Here is a 22,687-nt window from a genome sequence, read left to right on the forward strand (position 1 = left end):
ATTACATAGAGGAGGGAAGTCATCAGGACAAGGAATTCCAGTGGCAGGTTACCCTGAGACGCGACGAAAACACTCAACGGTATCCTTTAAAATACGACAGACAATACTACTGACATACCATTTTCCCCAGGGTAATCTCAAATGCTTCAGAAAACTTCTTCAACAGATCTGTATCATCACAACGAGTTGCTTTGTACAGCATCTCAAAGGACTTGAACCCATGATTTGCAAAACGCTTTACTGGAAAATGTTAGAGAAAACAGTTTCACTTAGCTGGTGTTCCAACCCAAAGATTTCATTGTCTTTGGAGTAATGGTAACTTAGTATTTTAATTCTAAAACAATTTGTGGGATCATTAGAAAAACAGGAGATGGCAGTTAGGAAAAGTTTCTAGGCATTATAAACCACGAGCCAAGCAGCACTGTACCGAATTACCCAGTGATGAGTTTGCTTTGATAAATTATTCTTTAGCTGACAACCACGTTAAGAAAATGAGTATTTAAGGGAAAAAGAGATGTAAAAATTTTTAAATTACATTTCTGGGAATTTCTGAAAAATCCTGCCTGGGTCAAAGAAATCTTTCATGTTTATATAAATTTGTATCATACATGTTTATATTACACTTTTAACCAATAGACACTGAAATTTTTCTAAATATTATGTGCAATCATATTCCTTGAAAGTATAATTTCCATAGAGAATTTCTCCTTGGATCAAAAGCTTGCATGGTTAGACTTAGCAAGATGTCTCCAAATATTCAGAGACAATGCCTCCTAATAGTATCAACATTAAAATCCTACTGTCTAAATCTGTGATAGAGGTGAATGATACTGCTTCTAATTACTTCCCTCATTTGGGATAAAAAATAGCTCAAGTAAGCGGGCTTTACCCTTTCTCCAAGACACTGGCATTTAAACTCCATCTATGGTACTGGATCAACTATTAATTCCAAAGAATATTTACACTAGACAAAGATATTGGTTATCTTTATAACAATACACATATTTAAGATTATAGAATAGCTCTAAATCTAAATCAGATCTAAAGAGAATGTGACTGATCTTTCATTCTATCACACATGTTGGATCTTACTTTATTTTTTTAACTTGTTTTATTTTTTATTTTTTTAAATTTACATCCAAATTAGTTAGCATATAGTGCAACAACGATTTCAGGAGTAGATTCCTTAGTGCCCCTTACCCATTTAGCCCATCCCCCCTCCCACAACCTCTCCAGTAACCCTCTGTTTGTTCTCCATATTTAAGAGTCTCTTATGTGTGTTCCCCTCCCTGTTTTTATATTATTTTTGCTTCGCTTCCCTTATCTTCAACTGTTTTGTCTCTTAAAGTCCTCATAGGAGTGAAACCATATTATTTTTGTCTTTCTCTGACTAATTTCACTTAGCATAATACCCTCCACTTCCATCCACGTAGTTGCAAATGGCAAGATTTCATTCTTTTTGATTGCCGAGTAATACTCCATATTGTGTGTGTGTGTGTGTGTGTGTGTGTGTGTGTGTGTGTGTGTGTGTGTACCACATCTTCTTTATTCATTCATTCATCCATGGACATTTGGGCTCTTTCCATACTTTGGCTATTGTTGATAGTGCTGCTATAAACATGGGAGTGCAGGTGTCCCTTCGGAACAGCACACCTGTATCCCTTGGATAAATGCCTAGTAGTGCAATTGCTGGGTCGCAGGGTAGTTCTATTTTCAGTTTTTTGAGGAACCCCCATACTGTTCTCCAGAGTGGCTGCACCAGCTTGCATTCCTACCAACGATGCAAAAGAGATCCTCTTTCTCTGCATCCTTGCCAACATCTGTTGTTCCCTGAGTTGTTGATGTTAGCCATTCTGACAGGGGTGAGGTGGTATCTTATTGTGGTTTTGATTTGTATTTCTCTGATGATGAGTGTTGTTGAGCATTTTTTCATGTGTCGGTTGGCCATCTGGATGTCTTCTTTGGAGAAGTGTCTATTCATGTCTTTTGCCCATTTCTTCACTGGATTATTTGTTTTTTGGGTGTTGAGTTTGATAAGTTCTTTATAGATTTTGGATACTAACCCTTTATCTGATATGTCATTTGCAAATATCTTCTCCCATTCTGTCAGTTGCCTTTTAGTTTTGCTGATTGTTTCCTTTGCTGTGCAGAAGCTTTTTATTTTGATGAGGTCCCAGTAGTTCATTTTTGTTTTTGTTTCCCTTGCCTCCGGAGACGTGTTGAGTAAGAAGTTGCTGCAGCCAAAATAAAAGAGGTTTTTGTCTGCTTTCTCCTCAAGGATTTTGATGGCTTCCTGTCTTACATTTAGGTCTTTCATCCACTTTGAGTTTATTTTTGTGTATGGTGTAAGAAAGTGGCCCAGGTTCATTCTTCTGCATGTCGCTGTCCAGTTTTCCCACCACCACTTGCTGAAGAGACTGTCTTTATTCCATTGGATATTCTTTCCCGCTTTGTCTAAGATTAGTTGCCCATATGTTTGTGGGTCCATTTCTGGGTTCTCTATTCTGTTCCATTGATCTGAGAGTCTGTTCTTGTGGCAGTACCATACTGTATTGATGATAACAGCTTTGTAGTATAGTTTGAAGTCTGGGATTGTGATGCCTCCTGCTTTGGTTTTCTTTTTCAAGATCGCTTTGGCTATTCGGGGTCTTTTCTGGTTCCATACAAATTTTTGGATTATTTGTTCTAGCTCTGTGAAGAACGCTGGTGTTATTTTGATAGGGATTGCACTGAATATGTAGATTGCTTAGGGTAGTATTGACATTTTAACAATATTTGTTCTTCCTATCCAGGAGCACGGAATCTTTCTCCATTTTTTTTTTTGTATCTTCAATTTCTTTCATAAGCTTTCTCTAGTTTTCAGTGTACAGACTTTTCACCTCTTTGGTTAGATTTATTCCTAGGTATTTTATGTTTTTTTGTGCAGCTGTAAATGGGATCGATTCCTTGGTTTCTCTTTCTGTCACTTCATTGTTGGTGGGACCTTACTTTAAATATAAGCTCTTCTGCAGACTATAAGGTTATACTTTAAGTTCAAGTTTATAGATCAAGAACAGTAAGTCTCTTCAGATATTTATGATAAATAACAATAAAAGGACCAAGATGGTTTTGCTTTAAACTGAATCTTGTCCTGTAGCAATTCAACCAATAACCAGTATCCGGGGGGGGGGGGGGGGGCTAACATTTTAAATCAAGGGATGAACATTTCTCTTATCCACAGACATTTCAAATTCATGGCACCATTTTTTCCTAATCCCTATTGTAAGGCAGTTTTCCTCTTTAATGGTCAGAAATGTGCACACACCCAGGGGTGCCTGGTTAAGTGTCTAGGTGCATTTGGTTACGTGTTCAACTCATGATTTCGGTTCAGGTCGTGATCTTACAGTTTGTGAGATGGAACCCTGTGCCAGGCTCTGTGCTGACAGTGCGGAGCCTGCTTGGGATTCTCTGTCTCCCTCTCTCTCTGCCTCTTTCTCTCTCTCTCTCTCTCAAAATAAATAAACATTAAAAAAATGTACACACACCCAAACACATACTCACATATATGAAAGGAATCCAGAAAAAAAAATTAAAACTTACTAGCACAGTCTGGCCATTCAGTGGAATATGGCGGCTTCCATATACCATCTTCATAAGCACAGTAATAATTCTCAGTAGACCCTTCTGTGAAATCATAGCCCTCCAAGCAACTTAATGTGCAGTTAACTCCAGCACTATCTTTAGTGCATATAAAATCCCCATTTATTGGTGTGAATGGAACTTCACAGGGAGAACCTGTATAAAAAAAATGATACTATTTATATACAGTGGTATAAACAATATAAATTAAATTCCATGAGTCTAAGGTGATGTTTGAAAAGAATTCCCTTTCCACCACTATTCCTAGAAAAACTTTTACCATAAATCCTTGTGACAACGGACACTTTTTGGTTCCGAGGTGGACACAGTTGAAAAGCTGTACCTATGTGTAATCAGAATTAGAGGCTGTGCAAATTTTATGAAATGCTAAAAGTTATTTCTGAGTTGGGGTTGCTGTTTGTGGCGTTCCTTCAATAAGAGTGAAAAGTAGATAACATTACGTAGTAAGTACATCTTCAGAACCTGTCTCCTCAGTTATTTGAAGTAGAATTATGACCATAGTATTTTGTACCTTTAGTGCAAATGTTAACGAAGCGTTAATTAAAAACTACCTTGGAAGAGGTGCCTGGGTGGCTCAGTCGGTTAAGCGTGCACCTCTTGGTTTCAGCTCGGGTCATGATCTCATGGTTCCATGACTTCGAGCCCTGCGTTGGGCTCTGCGACGGCAACACCAAGCCTGCTTGGGATTCTTTCTCCCTTTCTCTCTCTCTCTCTCTCTCTCCCTCACTCTCTGCCCCTCCCCCACTCACACTGTCTCCGTTTCTCTCAAAATAAAGAAATAAAGGTTAAAAAAAAATAAACTGGGGGCGCCTGGGTGGCACAGTCGGTTAAGCGTCCGACTTCAGCCAGGTCACGATCTCGCAGTCCGTGAGTTCGAGCCCCGCGTCGGGCTCTGGGCTGATGGCTCAGAGCCTGGAGCCTGTTTCGGATCCTGTGTCTCCCTCTCTCTCTGCCCCTCCCCCATTCATGCTCTGTCTCTCTCTGTCCTAAAAATAAATAAACGTTGAAAAAAAAATTAAAAAAAAAAAAAACTGAAAAAGACTACCCTGGAAGAAAATATTTCTACCTATCGCCAGGTGAAGCAATAATAATCGGAAACGTAAATAAAATCTGTCAGTATTCTAAATTTACAAATCTGCTTTGCACAGCCTATTTTCTGCCATAAAACATAGCAATTAAACGTAACAAATGTCAACGAGATTTTTCGAGGCTTATGAAGAGAATACCTTTTATGACAACATGGATGTCACATGTTCTGTTATTGCCCGAGGGGTCCGTGGCTGTATATTGCACTACAGTCTCCCCATGAGGGAAAAGGTCTCCTGGTGTATGGCTTCTGGTGATGATCAATACAGCCCCTAGAAGGGAAAGAAGGGATCTAGTTGTGGGGTGACTGGTCTGCAGTCACTTTACTTCTCACTTTTTTTGATCTGAATTTTCATTTTCTATTTATGCAAACCAGATGGGCACGCAACTTATGTTGATTTGGCCACTGGTGAGAAACAAACGATGTTATGCTATAACACAGAAGTGGTAGACTCAAAAGGTTCGTTAGATTAAGGCATTCTTGCTGAATCGGTGATTTTCCTCGAATGGGTCAGTCTGTCGGGACCCTGGAGAAACTTAATTAAGCAATCTATGTAATTTGCATTTTTTATTATTATTTACTGGGCGTTAGTGAAACGTCTGACATGAAATTCAGTTGTGTTTGCTCTTTTTTTTTTTTCTGCTGTCCTATGAACTTTTATCATTTTGGGGGCATATGTTTAAGAAATGGGCATGAATACACAAACTGTACTAAAGATACGAATAAAATGCATAGTTTATGCCTTCAGGACAATATAAGCTTAGAGATTCAGTGAATTTATAGAAATCTTCAAGTTCTCCTAGTACAGGTTTAATAAATGTCCGCTAAATACTGAATGAAGGCAGGGAACCTAAAGAATGGGTAAGATTAATAATATTAAATGACATGTAATTATCCTAGATTAAAACATATTACCTTATGTGATTATTCATACCACTTAGACAAGACGTAATTTGCTTTTCATTTCTTTTATCCTTTCAAAAGCTTTTAAGGGGTGCCTGCGGGTCTCAGGTGCTTAAGCGTCCGACTTTAGCTCAGGTCATGATCTCATGGTTCAGGAGTTCAAGCCCCAGATGGAGCTGTCTGCTATCAGCATAGAGCCCGCTTCGGATCCTCTGGCCCCCTCGCTCTCTGTCCCGCCCCCACCCTCTCTCTCACTTTCTCTCAAAAATAAACGTTTTAAAAAAGCTTTTAAAAAGGAAACATAATTCAGTGTTACCATGCTGACCACAAAATCCCTGGGCTCGCACCTGAGTTGTCTGAGAACTGAGGCTCATCCCAGGTTGCAGCATGCTCCTTCTCCGAGACCTGCATCGGAGGTGGGGATCTGCACCAGTCTATGCTAGGCGGTTCCACGTCTAAAAGACAGGAAAGCAGAGAAAGAAGTCACAACTGATATTCAAAAATGACGAGGAGGTTTGCATAAGAGAACTGAAGTCTACTTGTGCTGGCAGAGAGCCTTGACCTTGTTAGCACAAGGCTGGCCCTAGAGCTCCTTTGACAATGAGAGTTTGTTATCCCTCGTCTCCAGGCAGGAGAGAGAGCTGGTTCTCGCTATACTTCCCTCTGCCTGTTGAAGAAGAAACGCTAGGTGTCTAAAATCACCCTATGCACAGTGGTGTCAAAGGCAATTCTAGATGCGGCCAGGAAGTGAAGAGAACCTTCCCAGAGAAGCGGAAGGAGTGAAATGACCAAATCTCAGAGTACTCAAATAAAGGGACTCATCTGAGGTCACTAAGCTAGAAAATTGCAACCGCAGGCATCCAGACCAGGGTGTTTCTTTACATGATATATGAAAACACACACTCCGAAATTAAATGAGCTGTATCCGTGAGAATGTAGAGATTTCTGTTTTACACTACGTCTTATGAATAAATTCCATTTTCTCTTTTCCTCATGCTTGTCATTTCATTGGTCTAGCACCTTTGGTTTGACTCCTTTTCTAGACTGTAAACTCTGGGGACCAGTGACGAAGTCTCTCTTGCTCACAGTTAGGTTTCCACTGCATAGCATAGCACCTGGCCTGTCACACAGGCTCAGAAAAACTTGCTGCACAAAGAAAAAAAGTGAAAAAAAATGCTCAGTGGAGGTCTGTGCGCTTGAAGAGTGACTCAGTCGAGTCCATTTACAGTTAAACTGAAGAATCTGGTGGTATTTACTATTTTCCCAAAGACATTGCAAATCGGTTCTTTCCAAGATTTTCTACACTCATCTGATTCTAGACGAATATTTTAAAGTCGAACTGCAGTACGAGAGGGTGCTAAGACTCAGTTAATTACTGTCCAAAGAATGGGAGGTACCAGCGGAGGCGTGGTGTCCAAAGGAGAGAGAGAAAGCCTATTTCAAAGCAAGTGAGGCAGTATTCCCTGGAAAGCTAAGCCAAAGCATTCCTGCCTCCTCTCATTTATCAATAAGACACCCACACCCTGTCATCTGAGGAAACACGAAAATGCAGGCTTTAGAATATTTTCTCTCTTATCTTTCTCTCTCTCTCTTCCCTCCCTCTCTCCTCGTCTCCCTTTCTCTCACCTTCTCCCGCTTCCTCGTCTTTCCCAGGTCACCTCTCTCTTTCACACTTTGAAAACTGAGCTAGTGTCTAGTCAGACGCCTGAGTACATATTTTACATTTCACTGTGCTGACTCTTCATGGCGAAACATTGAAACTTGGCAAATGCTTGAACCACAATGCCATGTTTAAGATCCTAGCACCACAAAAAATGAATGCAGCATCTTTTACATATGACTGGCCAAGTTCATGCTTAAAACAAGTGAGAAAGCATTTAAAATACCTAAGCACTCTGAAATGAAGTAGACGGATTTTTACTTGAGTCTCTTTCTATGCACTTCTACCAAAACCTATCATTTCTAGGGTCAGGAGCCAGTCTGATTATACATTAGTTATTTCAAGAAGTTGTGTAAAATTCTTAACATAAAATGAACTTGTTGTGTTGAAATTTTAAACAAACAGATTAAAATATATGAGGTGAATATTGATTGCTAAATGTCAATATGTTTACACAGAACTTAAAGTGAGTTAGGCACTAGTTCGAGTGGTTTATATATTTTAACTAACTAAAAGCCTTACAATAACCCTATACTCAACTTTTGGATGAAGCAGATTGGGTTCAGAGTCTGTGCTCTTGACCACTACAGGCTGCTACGTATCCTATTTCTCCACATATTACTTCTTGGTGGTGGGTACCTGGTGCCTATTGAATATCTACTGAATTGATTGAAAGTACAAAGAGCAATTGGAAGACTAAGAAATAAACCAGCACCCCATCCAAAATTAGGACTGATCTACAGCAGTGGTTGTGAGGGTGAAGAGACTAGGGCAGATTTCCGAAACAATATGTCGATGAAACAAGAAGAACTTGAGAAATAATTGAGTGTTGGTGATGGAAGGAGAGGAGTCAGGGATGACTTCCAGATTTTTGCATGGTAGGTAGGCGGTTGGTTGTGCCATTCTGAGCTAAGAAATATACTAGGTTTGGGTGAGTCTGAAATGCCTGTAAGACATTTACCTGGGAATGTTGAATAGGCAGTTCTATATGTTGGTTTGAATTTCAGAAAATAGATCTAAGCTTCGGATTGAATTCTGGAAGTTGTCAGTTAACAAAATCACCAGAAAAACCAGAGAGAGAGAGAGAGAGAGAGAGAGAGAGAGAAACAGAAAGAAAAGAAGGCTAAGGCTGGAACCTTGGGGATGATCCACATTTGAGAGCTGGTCTGAGGAAGAGAAGCCATGTAGGAAAGAGATAAAGAAGGAGAAATGAGAAAAACAGGTTGTGGAACCAAGACAGATTGCTGTCAGATAAGCTGGGGAAGGAGACTGTTTTGATAAGGAGAGTGTGGTTAATAAAATCTAAGGTGATAAAATCTAAGGAAAGATTATGTAACATAAGAACGAAAAAGTGTGCAGTAGAAATAACTCTAGAGACCAGTGATGCCCCTGATGAAAGTAGTTTGTACGTGAGTGAAGGGGACGAGAGTCACTTGAGTGACTTTGAATATAAATGGCTGTGGAGACAAAACAGATGACAATTACTGGGAACTTTTCCAAAGGCTCATATTGGAAGAAATCAAAGAGAGGCAGCAATGGTTAAAGAGGATGTAGGTTTCAAAGAGGGAGTGGCATGGGCAGGTTTCAAAGCCAGCCGGGAGAATCAGGGGGAGGGAGTTGTTGAAGATAAAGGAGAAGCCAAGCCCTTGGACTACTGGATTATTTTCGCAATCCTACTCAAGCAATTTTGTGACTTACCTACAACCTTGACATGGAAAGTGCAGCTGGCTTGGTTGCTGGATAGGTCAACGGCTGTATAGGTGATGGCAACATCTCCAATTGGGAAGAGGTAAGGTGGGGTGAAAGCCGGATGAACATGGATGGACACCTTTTAGAGATAAATAAATATTTTGAAAGTTAAGGCTAATACTGACAGTGTATTTACTGTTCTTATATCTAAATATTATTAGGGAAAATAAAATTTTAAATGGCACAATCAATATTTCATATATATAGTGAAACGGAAAAAAAAATCAGACACAGCCTTTTAGCATGTTTCTTTCCAGACTACTATTTACATAGTTTGTGCAGCTGACATACACATGGAATATTTTTCTCTGTTTTTTAAACATAATATCTTAAAACACTCTTTATTCTGTTACGTAGTCTTTAGAATTCAAGATTAAATGTCTCTGTAATTTTCTATAGAATAAATATATGGTAATTTAAAAAAATCTATTGAAGGACATTTAAATTGGTCCCAAATTTTACTATACCAAACAATACTGGGGTGAAGAGTTTTGAACAGGTAATTCTAAAATATTTTTATTATGTCTTTATAGTACATTTCCAGAACAGAATTACTAACCAGAAGTCATTAACAATGTATTGATAGATAATACAAAATTCCTTTCCCAAAACACGGTAGTAATTTGCATTCCCATTTGTCAGTATTTGAGAGTCAATGTGAAAGTTCCCACTCTAAGTTCTCTGACCTATATTAAATACCATTACTTTTTGGTAACTCAAAAATATGACACCAGGTTGTTGTTTTAATTCACAGTTTCTTAATGCCTTATACCGAGATTAAAATCTCACATGTTTGCATGATATGGAGATATGGACGTATTCATTCCTTTTTTTTAAGTTTATTTATTTTGAGAGATCACGACCTGAGCCAAAATGGAGAGTGGGATGCTTAACCTACTAAGACACCGAGGCACCCCTGTTCTTTTCTTTTTGAGTGATATGCTTGCCTTCTTAGTCCCTTTGAAAATTATGTTATAACATAACATGAACATGTTAGGTAGTACATATTCTTCACTTTTGACACTTTCGAAGCATTTTTTTTCAAGTTTGCTATTTGTCTTTTAATTTAGAAAATTTTAAAAATGCAAATTTAGAAATACTTTTGTAGTCAAATACCCTGGTCTTTTCAATTGCAATGTTAAAAATATTTCAACACACAGGTGCTGCATTTAGTGTGACTTCTCATGAGATCCTGAAATGTGTCCCTGTGCTCTTCTTAGAGCTTGATGACAATCATGATGAAGGTAACAACAATGCATGCATGTTTTCATGGGTCTTTTAGTGAAAAGTAAAAACCACACATGACGGACTGATCGTTCAACACTTACATCACCTACTAGATGTCACACTTGCACTTTTAAATTCACATGTAAAAGTTACCTTGTCTTTAGTTACCTAAAATACCATAGGATCTCATTTAATGTAGACTCCAAGAAAACAAAAAAGCAAACGCATAGATACAGAGAAGAGATGGTGGTTGTCAGAGGAGGGGATGGGGGTAGGGGTGGGGGTGGTGAAATGGGCAAAGGGGATCAAAAGGTACAAACTTCCATTTATAAAATAAATAAATCTGCTGGATGTGTGATGGGTTTTAAGGAGGGCACTTGTGCCTGGGTGGCTCAGTTGGTTAAGCATGTGACTTCAGCCCAGATCATGAACTCACGGTTCCTGAGTTCGAGCCCTGCTTCGGATGAGCTTGAGCTCTGCTTTGGGTGAGCCCTGCTTCTTTCTCTCCCTCTCTCTCTCTCTGCCCCTCGTAGGATTTTCTCTCTCTCTCTCTCTCCCTCTCTCTCTCTCCCCCTCTCTTTCTGCCCTTTGCTCACTTGCGCCCTCTCTTGCACCAAAAAAAAAAAAAGGAAAGAAAAAGGAGGTCTCTTGTTATGATGAGCACTGGGTGTTGTATATAATTGATGAATCACTAAATTCTACTCCTGAAACCAATACTGCACTCAGTAAATAACATAAAGTAAACAAAAATAAAAAAATAGGGGTGCCTGGGTGGCTCAGTTGGTTAAGCATCCGACTCTTGACTTCAGCTCACAATTTGTGGGTTCGAGCCCTGCATCAGGCTCTGTGCTGACAGTGCAGAGCCTGCTTGGGATTCTCTGTCTCCCTCTCTCTCTGCCTCTCTCATAAATAAATAAATAAACATTTAGAAAAAATAAAACATTAAAAAAATACCCTCCCCCCACACAAAAAAAGAAGCTGGCTTTACGCAACACACACACATACACACACACACACACACACACACACACACACACACACTCAATCAATCCTGAGAATGTAACCTATAGTTAATTTTCTTAAGTTACCTTGATTGTAAGTATATTTAACACAACTATCAGAACAGTTTTGTGTGTGTGTTGTGGGCCCCACCCCAGTATATCCTGTCTGCCATGATTTGTACATATTTATATGCAGCTGTGAAAACAATGTGCCATAAAAGTATCTTCATGTATGTGAATACTAACAGTACAGGTTCAAGGGGAGTTAAATCATAAATTAATTTCTTTTCCAACATCTGATGGATAATTATCTCAAGCTACTGTATATGTAATATTAAAATATTGTATTCTGAGTAAAATACTGTGTTAGAAAATGCTGAATTAAAAACACTGAAATCTCCTTCAGCTTGGCCAATATGCAGTCGTTTGGGGCTCATATTTTAAAAGATATGTTCATAAATAGGAATTAAGATCGTTTCCATATCTTCTTTTTCTTAAAAGATCACTGGAGCCTAGTAAGAGGCAAAGAATTTTTAGTCATGTAATCTTAGTGGATATACAATACAACAAGTCCACAGAATAAAAGTTTCCGTTTTAGAGATTTTTTTCTGATTTCTAGCTAAAAATTCAAGGTGAATCATTCTTTTATCCAATGAGGCATTAATATTTATGAGTAGAGTTTATACAGAAAGTGCTATCATGAGGGTATTAGTAAATCTTCAATATCGCACATATTTGCAGCGCATTCAGAATCCACTTGAAAAGGATGCAAATATTTGCACCAAACCTTACCTTTTCCCCAGAGTTGTCGTTAGCTGTGGGGATTTGCCAAGTGATATTGGCGGAGTCTTGCTGTTCCTGGGTCTTCGCCTCTATGTCCTTGGGACAGCTGATCTGAGGGGCCTCCACATCTGACTCAGAAAATGCACAAATCGATATATAGATTGATATGTAATTCTAAGTCATTTAGGAAAGAGGCAAAAATATATGAATACTCTGTGACTCATGTTTTTGTTTATTTATTTTGAGAGAGGAGAGAACGCCAGTGGGGATGGGGCAAAGAGAGAGAGAGGGCGAGAGAAACCCAAGCAGGCTCCGTACGGTCAGCATAGAGTAGCCCCAATTGTCTAGCCCCAATGCGGGGCTGGATCGCATGACCCACGCGATCATGACCTTAGCCAAAACCAAGAGTCAGTGGCTCAAGTGACTGAGCCCTCCAGGCACTCGTGACTCATTTTTTACACCGCAATTCCAGATTAATTTGGAATGTACAACTGCCTTCAGCATGGCTTATGAGGCCCTTCCCGAACTGGAACCTGCTGACCTCTTAGCTTCATCTCTTACGGTTCCCCTACTGGAACTCACTCTCCATGCTGGATAGTCTCATTCCCATGGAAACCCCGTGGTCTTTCCTGCACCTGAGCCTTTGCCCATGTTCTTCTCTGTGCCTGAGTCAGTGCCCTCTACCTGTTTTACTTAGATAACTCCTATTTGTCTTTTAGTTCACAGATTAGACACAATCTCCTCAGGAAGTGCTCCCTCCAAAGGGGCCCCCACAGCCTTCTGTCCTTCCTGACCAGACAACTTGCCATCAGGAAACTGAGTTTCTCCTCCAACAGAATTCAAATTCTTTGAAGGCTAGGGTATCTCTTGTCCCATTGTGTTACATAGTGCCTGGCACACACTAGAAGCCTGATAGATACTTTTTGAATGAAATAAAGAAACAATCAAAAAAACCTGGGGCGCCTGGGTGGCTCATTCCGTTAAGCGTCCACTGTGGCTCAGGTCACGATCTTGCGGTTCGTGAGTTCGAGCCCTGCGTCGGACTCTGTGCTAACAGCCCAGAGCCTGCTTCTGATTCTGTGTCTCCCTCTCTGCCCCTCCCCTGCTTGCATTCTGTCTGTCTGTCTGTCTGTCTCTGTCTCTCTCTCTCTTTCAAGTATAAATAAATATTTTAAAAATTAACAAAAAAGAAACAAACAAAAACTAAATGTTGACTGTGGCAGGAAAGAACCACGCTTGAAAACAAGGCTGTCAAGTAGAATTAATTAACGGTGCTAACATGTACTGTCAAAACAAGAAATTAAAGCCAGTGTTATTTTTTGCAGTGTGAAACTCTATGGTACAAATACTGAGTTAGAGCTGGTAACATAAACATAATCCACATCAGTCACTGTAGAGCTAAATTCTGAATATATAATATAAAAAATCCCTTATTTTATGTTATGTTAAATTAGGTCTTCTGTAACTTGCAGGGGAATATATCCGAGGTGATACAATCTGTGTCTCTTCTTGTTTCTTTGAAACTTCATACAATTTATATTTTCTTTTTTTCCTGGAGGGAGCTTATCCTTGGACACTTTTTCCCCACAAATATGCATTAACATATTGACTCTGAAAATCTAAAAGAGTAGCTGACTTTTATTCATACTTGACTAATACTTTAACTGGATTTGGGATTGAAAGTTTATATCCATTTTCTTTCTGTATTCTTTGGACATTGCTGTATTTCCTTCTGGCATTTATAGCTGGAAATGAGAAGTATAATGTAAGTCTGGTTCTTGCTTCTTCTGTGCAATTTCTCTTTTCTCTCTGGAAACTCATTTAAGACTTTCTCGCTTGTTTTTGTGCCAATACCATACTGTCTTGATAATTACAGCTTTGTAGCAGAGGCTAAAGTCTGGGATTCTGATGCCTCCCGCTTTGGTCTTCTTCACTACCACTTTGGCTATTCGGGGTCTTTTGTGGTTCCATACAAATTTTAGGATTGCTTGTTCTAGCTTCGAGAAGAATGCCGGTGCAATTTTGATTGGGATTGCATAGAATGTGTTTGTAGATTGCTTTGGGTAGTATTGACATTTTGACAATATTTATTCTTCCAACCCATGAGCACGGAATGTTTTTCCATTTCTTTCTATCTTCTTCAATTTCCCTTATAAGATTTCTATAGTTTTAAGCATACAGATCTTGTACATCTTTGGTTAGATTTATTCCTAGGTATTTTATGCTTCTTGGTGCAATTGTGAATGGGATCAGTTTCTTTATTTGTCTTTCTGCTGCTTCATTATTAGTGTATAGGAATGCAACTGATTTCTGTACATTGATTTTGTATCCTGCGACTTTGCTGAATTCATGTATCAGTTCTAGCAGACTTTTGGTGGAGTCTATCGGATTTTCCATGTATAATATCATGTCATCTGCAAAAAATGAAAGCTTGACTTCATCTTTGCCAATTTTGATGCCTTTGATTTCCTTTTGTTGTCTCATTGCTGATGCTAGCACTTCCAACACTATGTTAAACAACAGCGGTGAGAGTGGACATCCCTGCCGTGTTCCTGATATCAGGGGGAAAGCTCTCAGTTTTTCCCCATTGAGGATGATATTAGCTGTGGGCTTTTCATAAATGGCTTTTATGATGTTTAAGTATGTTCCTTCTATCTTGACTTTCTCGAGGGTTTTTATTAAGAAAGGATGCTAAATTTTGTCAAATGCTTTTTCTGCATTGATTGACAGGATCACATGGTTCTTATCTTTTCTTTTATTAATGTGATGTATCACATTGATTGGTTTGCGAGTATTGAACCAGCTGTGCAGCCCAGGAATGAATCCCACTTGATCATGGTGAATAATTCTCTTTATATGCTGTTGAATTCGATTTGCTAGTATCTTATTAAGAATTTTGGCATCCACATTTATCAGGGATATTGGCCTGTAGTTCTCTTTTTTTGCTGGGTCTCTGTCTGGTTTAGGAATCAAAGTAATGCTGGCTTCATAGAATGAGTCTGGAAGTTTTCCTTCCCTTTCTATTTTTTGGAACAGCTTGAGAAAGATAGGTATTACCTCTGCTTTAAATGTCTGGCAGAATTTCCCAGGGAAGCCACTGGTCCTGGACTCGTATTTGTTGGGAGATGTTTGATAACTGATTCAATTTCTTCACCAGTTATGGGTCTGTTCAAATTTTCTATTTCTTCCCATTTGAGTTTTGGAAGCGTGTGGGTGTTTAGGAATTTGTCCATTTCTTCCAGGTTGTCCAGTTTGTTGGCATATAATTTTTCATAGTATTCCCTGATAATTGCTTATATTTATGAGGGATTGGTTGTAATAATTCCATTTTCATTCATGATTTTATCTATTTGGGTCCAATGGAATAGAACAGAGACTCCAAATTGGACCCACAAATGTATGGCCAACTAATCTTTGACAAATCAGGAAAGAATATCCAATGGAAAAAAGACAGTCTCTTTAACAAATGCTGCTGGGAGAGCTGGACAGTAAGAATGAAGGACAGAAGAATGAAACTAGACCACTTTCTTACACCATTCACAAAAATAAACTCAAAATGGATGAAGGACCTGAATGTGAGACAGGAAGCCATCAAAACCCTAGGGGAGAAAGCAGGGAAAAACCTCTCTGACCTCAGCCGCAGCATTTTCTTACTTGACACATCTACAAAGGCAAGGGAATTAAAAGCAAAAATGAACTACTGGGACCTCCTCAAGATAAAAACCTTCTGCACTGTAAAGGAAACAATCAATAAAATGAAAAGGCAACCAACGGAATGGGAAAAGATATTTGCAAATGACATATCAGACAAAGGGCTGGTATCCAAAATCTATAAAGAACTCACCAAACTCCACACCCAAAAAACAAATAATCCAGTGAAGAAATGGGAAGAAGACATGAATAGACACTTCTCTAAAGAAGACATCCAGATGGCCAACAGGCACATGAAAAGATGCTCAATGTCACTCTTCATCAGGGAAATACAAATCAAAACCACACTGAGATATCACCTCACGCCAGTCACAGTGGCTAAAATGAACAAATCAGGAGACTATAGATGCTGGAAAGGATGTGGAGAAACAGAAACCCTCTTGCACTGTTGGTGGGAATGCAAACTTGTAGAGCCACTCTGGAAAACAATGTGGAGGTTCCTCAAAAAATTAAAAATAGATCTACCTTATGACCCTGTAATAGCACCTCTAGGAATTTACCCAAGGGATACAGGAGTACTGATGCATAGGGGCACTTGTACCCCAATGTTCATAGCAGCACTCTCAACAATAGCCAAATTATGGAAAAAGCCTAAATGTCCATCAACTGACAAATGGATAAAGAAGATGTGGTTTATATACACAATGGAATACTATGCGGCAACGAAAAGGAATGAAATCTGGCCATTTGTAGCAACGTGGATGGAACTGGAGAGTGTTATGCTAAGTGAAATAAGTCAGGCATAGAAAGACAGGTACCATATTTTTTTACTCATATGTGGATCCTGAGAAACTTAACAGAAGACCACGGGGGAGGAGAAGGGGGGAAAAGTTACAGAGAGAAAAGGAGGCAAATCATAAGAGACTCTTAAATACTGAGAACAAAGTGAGGGTTGATAGGGGGTGAGGGGGAGGGGAAAGTGGGTGATGGGCATTGAGGAGGGCACCGGCTGGGATGAGCACTGGGTGTTGTATGGAAACCAATTTGACAATAAATTATACATATATACATATATATATCTACTTTATATGTATATTATATCTATACATATGTATATATGTATTTCCATATATATATGTGCATATATATATATACATACATATATATGTGTGTGTGTGTGTGTGTGTGTGTGTGTATATATATATATATATATATATATATATATATATATATATATATATAAAACTTTCTTGTTAAACTCTGGAACTCAGAAATTTCACCAGTAGTGAAAATATGCTGCCGTCCTGGGCTATGATTGATCTCAAGTTTAGCCCAGAGAAACTTCCTTCTCCTGGTAGGAAAGTTTTTCTCCTCCATCTACTCTTCTCTCTGCTTCTGGAACTCGTTAGTAAATGGATACTGGGTTTTTAAAAATCTATCACTGGTATCTCTTAACTTCCATCTTTTTAGTTGGATCCATTGGGATATTCAAGTTCGTTGTGTATTATTTCTCCGTTCTGAGGGAACTCTCAGTTTGGTTCTTCAAATCGCTAATACTGTTTTCAACAATATCCAGTCCACTTTATTTATCCTTCTCTTAGAGATATTTATGATGTTTTTACTTCTAAGAACTCTTTCTTGTTTTTAAGACCCCCTTTTATGTAGCAGGCTATTCTTGCTGCCAGTCAGATGGCAATATTCTATGAAAGTAATGGGATGCTCATGTCTCTTTAATTTTTTATTTTTTTTTAACTCATGCCTCTTTAAACTGATTTAGTCCTGCATTATATGGGCCATTAAAATTCCTCAAAGATCTCCATCTCCTGGTGGAAAACTTACCAGATTTCCAGCTTGAAAATTATCCTTATTTTTCTATTTCTTCTGTCATTGCCTGGCATATTATAATCGGATTCTGTAAATCCATCATTTTGAAACAGAAACCCTCATAGATCATATTAGGATAATACCCACCACTGTATCATGGGTTTGCGGCAAAAGCTGCAACGAGGCACAGCCCCACACTGTACCAATATATTGTTATATAGGGATCTGGTTTTCAGCCCGATGGATGTAGGGGACCTACCTTTACAAACAGCTGTCTGAACTCTGGCACTCCACTTTCCAGAGGTGGTACATCTCACTTCTTCTCTGACGCCTGATAAAATGAATCCTCTGCGGCAACTCAGTTGACAAATCGTCCCAGGTCTGGCAGGCTGCTTGCCACAGCTGGCCGGGAAGATGATGACACCTTTGGGCTTCTGAAACGTGGGGCAGTGGCGCTCTATTGTAGGGAAATGAAAGAGTGTTACTTGCATTTCCACAAATTTCAAGAAAAATACAATTGTGCTGCCTTGGAACTGATGTAAGTCACTAAACGGTATCTGTTGATGACACTGAACCTATGATAGATTATAAACAACGCTAAGCTGTTCTCTCTCTGGTTATCTCATGTTATTTTGCCAGTGCATCAACACCTTGAAAAACTTCTTATATTTTAATTAATGCCAACTGTGACTGTTATCACTTTCAGTTTGTGGAACATTTAAGGTTCTGAAGTATGAAAGAGTAAACAGAGTTCCGCGTTCATGGATTAAGCAAAATATTCAGCAGTCTCCATTTTATGAGTTTTTATTGGTTCCATCTTTATTTAAGTGGGCACATTATGAGAAAAGTTTTTATTCCCTCCCTCCAATCACTGTGTCATAATCGGGGCCCTGACCCTTAATGTTATCTTTGGAATCAATGAAGAATAACAAATGAAGGGGGCAGAATGCAGACAAAATGGAAAACCAAGACTAAGACTTAATGTAGGGTGTGTGTGTGTGTGTGTGTGTGTGTGTGTGTGTGTGTGTGTGCCTGCCCATATGCACATTTATTTGTTGTAGGAATGATTCTCCCGGCAGCAGTGCTAACATCTTTAGTTTGCATCTCCCATGTAATAATTGCTAACATGTATGTACTATGTGCTGGTCATTGTTCTAAGTGCTTTACAAGCATTGACTCATTCAATCCTATGCACTAAGGGGTATTGTTACCATTCCCATTTACAAACAAGAGTCCCAAGGCACAACTATGGGGAAGTTACCCACAGTGTACATTCTTGAGGTCACCCCGCAGCTAAGTGGCAGACTCTCTGTGCCCCTAAACACTTCACCACCAGGCCTCCTCCCTGAAATTTCTTTTAACCGTCTGTGCCGGCAAATGCAATTGTTCCTGAGAAATTGGTTTCTTCCTTTTATTTTCGCCCAGTATGTGCCAAATGACTGCCCAGACTTGCTGTTCCGCTGTGATGAAGAGCAAAACACAGAGCCAAATTTGCGGTTCAAATGTAATGACTACATGGGGCTCAATATCCCTTATTTATGGATGGCTCTTCATAAATTAAGAAAATTATTTTTTTTAAATTTTTTTTAACGTTTATTTATTTTTGAGACAGAGAGAGACAGAGCATGAACGGGGGAGGGTCAGAGAGAGGGAGACATAGAATCTGAAACAGGCTCCAGGCTCTGAGCTGTCAGCACAGAGCCCGACGCGGGGCTCAAACTCACGGACTGTGAGATCATGACCTGAGCCGAAGTCGGCCGCTTAACCGACTGAGCCACCCAGGCGCCCCAAGAAAATTATGTGATAATTGTTGAAGATTTTGTTCCCTATTAATATTCTCTTTTTTATTGTTTGCTTACGGTATTTGGGGTAAACATGTCTTTAATTATTTATATAGTCTAACCTGCTGATTTTATGTCGGCTGCTTTTATACTTAAGTCCTGAAATTGGCTAACGCTCACCTATTTTAACTATACTGTCTTCTAATTTTTAACGGTTTTATTTTTTTCTTTATATTTTAATATCTATGAAGAATTAATGTCAGTGTCTGGTATGAATTAAAGACATACGAGAAATTCATTTTGTTTCATTTGTTTTTCCCAAAGAGCCAACCAATTTTTCTATATTATAAATTGAATAAATCTTTTCTTCGCAACTGACCTGTGATGCGTCCTTAGTGATACATGAAACTCGTAAGTTTCAGGATCTATTCAATCATCTTGATCTATATGGCAGTACTTGCAAAACTCTTCATTTTTGTGTTTTCAGTATATATTTTAAAACCCTGTAGGAGCTACTTTCTCTTTACTATTCTTTATTACTCTTCCCTTTTCAATCTTATTTTCGTGATTCTTGCCTACATATTCTTCCAGATAAGCTCTAGAATCACTTCCTAATTCCAAAAGAGGGTCAAAAAGAAAAGCTTTGTTGGGATATTAAATGAGATTGCCTTTTACCTATACATATATTTAGAGAGAACTTTCATTTTGATACAATTGTATTAAAATATTAAGGTATGTTTTTTGCTTCTCAGTAACATTTTCTAGTTTGTGTGACAGGTTCCATGCACTGCTGTTTAAGATTATTCTTACATATTTTATATTTTCCACAAATCTTTTGAATGTGATTTTTCACTATATATTCTGCTTATCACTGTATACGGAAAAGTTCTTTATTTGGTATTCTTATGACTTTAGTGAACTCTCAACTCTCTTAGTAGATTCATTCAATTTTAAGACATGTAATCTACAAATGATGATGGTTTGAAATCCCCAAAGCTCTAATCTTAAGATTTACTACAAGTGCTCCAGCTTTGAGAATACTAAACAATGGATGATTCTGATCCAGCACCCTTTTCTCTTCCCAGATTTAAGAAGACTGCCTATATTATTGTTCCATAAGTGGCTGTGGGTTTAAGGACATCTTTTTTATTATGTCAGTTATCAACAAGAGTTCCTCAGAATTGTATTGAAAATGTGATTTAAACGATGATGAATGGCATTTTTATCTTCTACCAAGCAGCCATGTGAATTTTTCCTATTTGTTATGGTGAAGTAATTTATTATGTTGATAGATTATATCTTATTTTAAGCCCTTCTGCATTCCTGGGATAAACCCTACTTGTTTGACAGGCTATTCTTTCAGATATGGATTGGTAGCATATTTGCTGTCATAGTTTATTACCTGTTTTTTGGTAATAGCTATCGGGTTGCCAACAAAATAACATTATTTTATTTGTTAATATAACCTGTTTAGCTTCCCATTACTTGGGCCAAATTATACAGCACAGAGTTACTGTTTCTGAAAAGTCTGGAAGAGTTTCATTGGTCCCTCAGTCATTTTTGGAGAATTAAAACTCTGATAACATTTTCCACTTATGACTAATTATACACTTGCATTTCTACTTTTTCTTGATTCATTTAAAAACTTTCATTTTCATAGAAAATCATACACAAAATATCAACGATTTTTATTTTATGTACACATATTTATGTATGATGTTTTATTATTCCTTGAAAAACCTCTGGCCTCTTATATTCTTTGTTAGAGCTTCTTTTTTTTTTTTTTTTCAACGTTTATTTATTTTTGGGACAGAGAGAGACAGAGCATGAACGGGAGAAGGGCAGAGAGAGAGGGAGACACAAAATCGGAAACAGGCTCCAGGCTCTGAGCCATCAGCCCAGAGCCCGACACGGGGCTCGAACTCACAGACCGCGAGATCGTGACCCGGCTGAAGTCGGACGCTTAACCGACTGCGCCACCCAGGCGCCCCATGTTAGAGCTTCTTAGAATAATTTTACTTTTGCATTTTTCTTACTTATACTTTAAAAATCCATTATTTTATTCAAAGATTTCCCTCTCACTCTATGGCATCCCATCTCCCTTTATAGCTCATTTTCCTTTACTTAAACATTAGTATGTATTTCTTTCAACTTCCGTTGCAATCTTTCTTTTCCTAACTTTTGAATTTAATGTTTAATTGTTTCCACTTCCCTGATTAACAATAAAAGGATTTAGAACTATAAAATTACATCAGTGTGTAATTTAGCCCATATCTCGTAACTCTGGTTTTAGAAATTTCTCATTTTTTATTTTCTAAAAATTGTATTTTTAAATTTCTCCTTTATCCAGTTAATTCACTTCCTTTATGACTCTTGGTATTGGAGTCTATACACTTTTGTGTTTTTGTCTAGTTTCATACTTTAGAAAATGTTAAGGACAATCATTAATAACATTGACGTGGTTGTGTGGGTTTCAAGTAACCTTTCTTTTTCACTGTTTGCCTTTTAGTGATGTAAAGAATTCATTTGAAGAGTTACTGTTTAATATTTAAATCTTTATGTATTTAAATATTTATGTATTCAAATCTATTCTTTTTTCCTTTTATTCTCAGGAAATTCTTCTCCATTAAAAATTCAGATTGTCTTTTATTCTTAGAAAGTTCCCCTTCATAAAAATCTGTACCTTTTCTTACATTTCACCCCTTAACTTGCCCAATTTAGCTAATTAACTTAATTTAGTGATTTTTTTTGTGGATGTGTAGTGAGAGTCAAGACTAATTTTTAGATAAACTTTTTCCCCATTGATTTCTGAAATTTCCTTTACCAAGTGCTATATTCTTCTATAAACTAATGTTTGTTTCTGTACCATATTTAGTCATGTGTAGCTCCATTGTTCTGTGCATCCTTGCACCATTAATGTGCTATTTTAGTTACTGTAGGTGCACAATCTGTTTTATGATGGTGAGAATAAGTTCTCCCTCATTTTACCTCATGTTCAAAATTTTTGTTTTGTATCTGTCTATTCTTCAACGCACATCCTATTCATTTATATCAATTTTTTAAAAATCAGAATTATCATAGTAATTACGGTTGTTGTCAGAATTTGGAGGCTACAGTGAGTGGTTCTCCAATAAACTGTAAAAAAGGATGCAATCTCCCTTTGATGGTTACATAAATCACCAAGATTTGCATATGCTTTAAATCATTACAGAAATGCACACAACGATTTTTAAAAGAACTGAGAATAGGAAAACCTTATTAGATGCATTATTTTTTTTAAGTTTTATTTTATTTACTTTTGAGAGAGAGAGAGAGCACACAAGTCAGGGGGGGGGGCAGAGAGAGAGAGGGAGAGACAGAATCCCAGGCAGGCTCTGTGCTG

General features: G+C 38.2%; 1 protein-coding gene across 4 annotated transcripts in view; it reads right to left on the bottom strand.

Annotated features, from left to right (window-relative positions):
* SVEP1 (sushi, von Willebrand factor type A, EGF and pentraxin domain containing 1) overlaps positions 1–22,687 on the bottom strand; it is a 351,417-nt gene that overhangs the window by 105,963 nt on the left and 222,767 nt on the right. For all 4 annotated transcript variants that reach the window (XM_045043475.1, XM_023242560.2, XM_011288665.3 and 1 more), the window contains 7 exons: positions 17,784–17,981; positions 12,059–12,177; positions 8,988–9,117; positions 5,977–6,084; positions 4,866–4,997; positions 3,580–3,774; positions 119–240 (listed from right to left, as the gene is read on the bottom strand). In XM_045043475.1, the coding sequence (XP_044899410.1) occupies positions 119–240; positions 3,580–3,774; positions 4,866–4,997; positions 5,977–6,084; positions 8,988–9,117; positions 12,059–12,177; positions 17,784–17,981 (1,004 nt within the window). The remainder of the gene's footprint in view (positions 1–118; positions 241–3,579; positions 3,775–4,865; positions 4,998–5,976; positions 6,085–8,987; positions 9,118–12,058; positions 12,178–17,783; positions 17,982–22,687) is intronic.

This window comes from Felis catus, chromosome D4, assembly GCF_018350175.1.
Source record: "Felis catus isolate Fca126 chromosome D4, F.catus_Fca126_mat1.0, whole genome shotgun sequence".
In the NCBI taxonomy this organism is placed as follows: Eukaryota; Metazoa; Chordata; class Mammalia; order Carnivora; family Felidae; genus Felis; species Felis catus.